The sequence below is a fragment of the Leptopilina heterotoma genome, unplaced genomic scaffold (assembly GCF_015476425.1).
Source record: "Leptopilina heterotoma isolate Lh14 unplaced genomic scaffold, ASM1547642v1 Lhet_562, whole genome shotgun sequence".
NCBI classification, from domain to species: domain Eukaryota; kingdom Metazoa; phylum Arthropoda; class Insecta; order Hymenoptera; family Figitidae; genus Leptopilina; species Leptopilina heterotoma.
In genome coordinates, this window is record NW_025111124.1 from 130,408 (window position 1) to 136,118 (window position 5,711).

At 24.7% G+C, this 5,711-nt stretch overlaps 1 protein-coding gene across 1 annotated transcript; it reads left to right on the forward strand.

Moving 5' to 3' along the window:
- The first annotated feature begins 320 nt into the window (after positions 1 to 320).
- On the forward strand, positions 321 to 5,711 carry LOC122508737. The gene is made up of 2 exons (XM_043622257.1): positions 321 to 681; positions 3,896 to 5,711. Exon 2 carries the CDS (start codon positions 3,944 to 3,946, stop codon positions 5,456 to 5,458), a length of 1,515 nt encoding a protein of 504 aa, XP_043478192.1. The 5' UTR covers positions 321 to 681; positions 3,896 to 3,943; the 3' UTR covers positions 5,459 to 5,711.

Consider the following 5,711-nt stretch of genomic DNA (forward strand, 5'->3'; position numbering starts at 1 on the left):
TTTTATCAAAATTTGGTCTATAAAGCCATACACGCTTTTACTATTATAAAGATAAGCCTCAAGTCCGCAACGTTCTTAAAAACAAAAATGTAAAAAAATCCTTTTCTTAATATAGAAAATAATTTTTTCAATGTATTAAAATTTATAAAAGACCAAATTTTTTTAATTTTCTTTCTAAACATTCACTAGGTAATAAATAATTTTTTTCCTAATCTATATACTCGTTGCACCTGCACTGGAAAAAATTTGACGTCACTACCATCTTAGTGGTCGTAGCGCTACACCTACTACCTTGTCTTTAGCGTTACTGCTGTTCGATTTTCGGAAACGCTGACGTATCTAGAGAGATGGCAGCTGTACTAACAGAAAAGGCAGTAACACCAAATTTTTTTCAGTGTGTATTTTTCTTATTGGTTAACAGTACATCTATTCACTGATTAAGAATTCTTTCTTTTCATTCGCAACTCGTTACACCTGTAGTTGTTCCACTGGTCAATGGAACATAAAATTTAGAGATATTCTTAATGTATAATATTAAATATGACAAATAACAAAGTTGGCAAATTGCGTTACATTTATTATTCGGTTACGTGGCACTAAGTTTGAAACAGAAAATAAATCTTGAAGTTCGTCTGATTATTCCTGTGTATTAAATATACGAATAAGTTTCACACCAAGGAGGTAAGCGAATATAATTTTAAAAATCAAATTAATATTTATTTGAATTATTCCGTCAGTAATATTTACAAATTGTTAATTAGTACTGCTTAGCATAACAGAAACAGCGCTCCCCCTCTTTCTGTAGTACCAATTTTTAATAATTTTAACTTTCAGGCATCACAGTTGCTCCTCTTTTTCCTTTTTGTCCCCTTATTTCAATTTTATCACCTTTTTCCCCTTTTTTGACCATTTGTCACCCTTTGCCCATTTTTTTTTTTTTTTGCTGATTTACCCCCTTTTTCTAATAAAAAATAAACAAGTTTTTCTCTTTTTGAAATCTTTTTCAAAGTGTAATCATAAAATTTACTTTAGACTCAATTTTATAGAATTCAGTGAGTTTTATTTTTGATTTAGATTATTAACACCACAACATAATATAAACAGGTCTTTTTATGTTAATAGTTTAAATAATATAAATATCGTAAAGAATTTTATAAATTATATTGTGGTTCATTCAACAGAATGCAGACCTTTAGAAAAATAATTAATTAACATTCAAATAATTCAATTATTATTATTAATAGTTTTTTCTAAAAAAAACAAAAATTCTAATACAAAACCTTCAATTTTTTCCATTTCCAACAATTATTTTTTTTTTAAATAACTTAATTCTTGAAGAACTATCATAAAATTATAACTTCTTAATTATTTACTAAATAATTTTAGTTATACATTTCAAAATTAATTCAATTTTAATATTGTTGCGTTTAAAATTTTTATAAATAGATCGACTTCAAAACATTTAAATTTCAAATTTTATAAAATTTCAATTTTGAATGAATTTTATTAGAAATTCTAAAGAACTTAAATTTTTGCAAAAATTTTTCAAAATTTAAATTATTCTGAAATTAGTTAAATTTTTTAATATATATTCAATTAATTATTAAAAATAAAAAAATTAACCAGGAATTTTAGTTAAAAACACTAAAAAAAAATTTTAATTTTGGAGAAGTTTCAAATTATTGCAAAAATTCAATTCTTTTCAAAAGTAATAAAATTCTTCGCAGAAATTCAATTATATTCAAAAATTTAAAGAAATTCTCGTCAAAATTTCAATTCTCTTTATAAATAAAAAAATTCTTCAAAATTTAATTATTTTCCAAAATTTTAATCAAATTCTTTGCAAAATTTCAATTATTTGCAAAAATTTTGTGATGAGTTTTATTATTTGTGAAAATAATAATTGATTCCCTACGAAGAATTTTATTATTTTTGAACAATATTGAATTCTTGTGAAGAATATTACTCTTGAAAATAATTGTATTTCTGCAATAATTTGTAACTTTTCCAAACCAAAATTAAACTTTTTCTTGTGTTTTTAACTATAATTCTTCTATAAATGCATTATTTTTTAATAATTTTTAAAAAACTTCTTTGAGAATTTTGAAATTCATTTGTTTACAATTTACAATCTAAAATTTCAAAAAAACGGTAATTAAACTTTTTCTCAAAAAAAATTAATTCCACAGAATTGTTAGTTGAAAAAATGAAGAATTCAGATTTTCAAAAATTTCAAATTCAAACCTTTTCAAAATTCAAATATTTCTAAAAATTCATGCTCTAATGCTTTTAATATTCAATTATAATTTAAAATTTTAACTGAAATCCATTTTTAAATCAATTTTTATTAGTAAATTCTACTAGAATTCCATTATTTAAATAAAAAAAACACAATTTATTGAATATTGCATGTTTCTAAAAATTGAATTCTCATAAAGAATGTAATCAACAAATTTTTAAATAATTGAATTCTTTTGACTAATTTTAATAAAATTTTTCAGAATAATTACATTTTTCGAGGAATTTGATTAAAATTTTATTAAAAATAATTTAAATCCTGCCCAATGAGTTTTATTATTTATGAAAAGAATTAAAGTCATAAAAAGAATTTTATTATGTACGAAAATAATTGAATCCCTGTAAAAATTGTATTATTTATGAAAATAATTGAATTATTGAGAAGAAATTTATAAAAAAAATTTGTAAATAATTGAATTCATGTGAAATTTTTATTATTGTTTGAAAATAATGAAATATTTTAAGAACAAATTTAATACAATTTTTTTTTTAAATAATTGAATTCTTTTGTGAAATTTTATGAAAATAGTAGATATTGAAAATCATTGAATTGAGGAAAATTTTTGAAATTTTGTCAAGAATTTCATTCGAATTTTTTAAGAATAATAATTGAGCGATGAGTTTTAGTATTTATTTAAAATAATTGAATTCTTGCAAGAAATTTTATTATAATTTTTAAAAACATTTCAATTGCTGAGCATTTTTTTTTAAATTTTCATATTTATTTAAATTTATTAAATATTTGAACTCTTGCAAAGAATTTTATAAAAATCTTTTTGAATAATTGATTTTTTTCGATGAATTTTATGAAAATTTTAATTAAATAATTGAATTTCTGAGAAGAATTTTATTATTATCATTGAATTGTTGAAAATTATTTAAAATAATTTAAATTTTGTTAAGAATTTTATTAAAATTTTTGAAAATAATTGAAATTTTGCAAAGAATTTTTATTAAAATGTTTAAAAAATAATTGAATTCTGAAGAAGAATTTATTTTTTTCTAAAGATAATTGAAATTTTGACGAGAATTTAAAAAAATTTTTGATCATAATTGAATTTCCACGAAGAATTTTATTACTTTTGAAAATAATTGACTTTCTGCAATCATTTATATAATTTCTCTAAAATTCTCCAAATTATATCGTACAATTTACGAAATTTTCGACCTTTTCCAATAAAATTACGGACTTTACGGACCTTTTTTTTAAAAAAAAACGGACTTTTACGGACTTTAAGCAAAATTACAGACTTTTACGGGATTTACGGACCTAGTTCGAGCCCTGTTATATGCAAGTTATATAAACAAATAAATTTTTGTCCCCTTTTTGTTTTCCGTTTTGAGGTAAAAAATTTCCCTTTTCACATTTTTTGAGGAAAAAAGGTACTGTGATGCCTGTTTATTTGTAATTTATTTTTAAATTAGATGTTATACAACCGCTGAAGCGTGCTACTTATTGTTTAATTAATTTACAATTACAATTACTTCAAAATTACAATAAAAAAATTATTTATTGTGACGTTATATTCTCTCGTATCCAATACAGACTGAAATTTAATGACAATTTGTCTAGTAAATAACTTTGTCAACTTTTCAGACTTTCAAGTATTCACTGGAAAAAGTTGCAATACATTGTTTATCCATCATGATAAGACATGTAATAATCTTCTTTCTAATTTCGATGATTGAAAGCGAAGATTGTGACTTTGGTATTAATCAGTTAAATGAAATAAGACAAATTTTCAATGATTCGGAACGTCGTATGGAAGCAGCAACTCGAGGTCAAAGTGGAAGATCGGCATTTGTCATAGGCAATGGAAGAAATGGCAAGAGTACACTAATTAATTACTTAATGGGTAATTTATTAAAAGCTTACCGCTCTGGTAAATATGAGCCCCTGAAATTAGAACTAGCTAACAGCAATACCAAAGGACCAGAAATTGGTGCTGGATCACTGTCAGTGACTACAATTCCCAAAAAATGGAACTCAACAAGGCCACAATTACAGAATTTGGACATCTGGGATACTGCTGGGTTTACGGACAATAGAGGTATAATGCAAGATTTAAACAATTCCTTTCATCTGTATCATTTGACAAGAAAAGTCGAAACTCTGAAATTTATTATAGTTATCAGTTTTAGTGACATTATTAATGACAATGTTGAACAGATGAGAAAACTTTTAAGTACTTTAGAAGAATATTTTACTGATAGTTTTAGAACCTTTTTTCCAAGCATATCAGTAATTATCTCAAAAGCACCTAAATCCGATGATTTTGATAATTTAGTCGATCATGAATACATAACTGATAAATTATTTAACAGATTATTATCAAATCCAAATATGTCTATATCCGAAGTTTCAAAAGACTTTGTACGACATATTATTATACATAAAAACCAAATTTTAGCCTTCTTCAAGAAAGCACAACAAACTGGGATTGTTACTTCTGAAATCGATGTTAATATTATTCCAGCTATTAATAACTGCAAGAGAATAATCAAGTCATGTCTCCAAAATGTAGGTTTAACAATTTCCCAAGAATCAGAATTTTGTCTACGAAAGGCGAATGATGAGTTGCTGTCCATAGATGCAATTTTAGAATTTCAAACTGAACTGTGCAACTCGTTCGATGAAAAGTTCGCTGCCTCTTGTCAATCCAATGATACTAATACTTTACAAACCAATAAAGCCGATTTGAATAGAATCAACGAAAGCTTGAAAACTTCTTTAGACAATAATTCTGATGCAGAGGTTAAAATTCAAACTCTGGAAATAATTAGTGATAATTTGAAAAAATTCATCACAGCCGAAAAATTGCTAAATAAAGTAAGTCTAATAAAATTTCTTGATTCTATACTTAAAACAAAAGGAATGAGTTATATAGCTACTTCAGTAAATGGTCTTGTTAATGCCGTAAAAGCAAAAATCCGCTCATTGTTAACAACATGTTCACATAAATTAAATGAAATAACAGAGAATGAACGTAAAAAAAAAGAAGCTGAAGATGTCGAGAACTCAAAAAGAGTATTAAACAATACGGAGAATGATGTATCGAAGCTCGTGATACGTGAAGAAAGAAAAAGCGGATGGCGAATATTTCTGGAGGGCCTTGCACGCTTTCTTCAATTAGACGGAAGTGCTATGACTATGGGTTAACTTAAACAAATCGTTCACTCCAAGTGGAATGTACGTATGTTTAAAGAACATTTTAGAAGTTACGTATCTTCCGCGTTCAGTGAAGAAACCACGTATCTTTCTGTTCCGTGCAAAAACTACGTATCTCTGTCAGTCGCTTTAGAAACTTCTAATAATATTCTAATATTTTTAAGAAAAAAAATTTAATTATTATTAAAAATATACATTTTATTGCATCAACTTTTGAAAAAATTATTACTTCATAACAAAATAT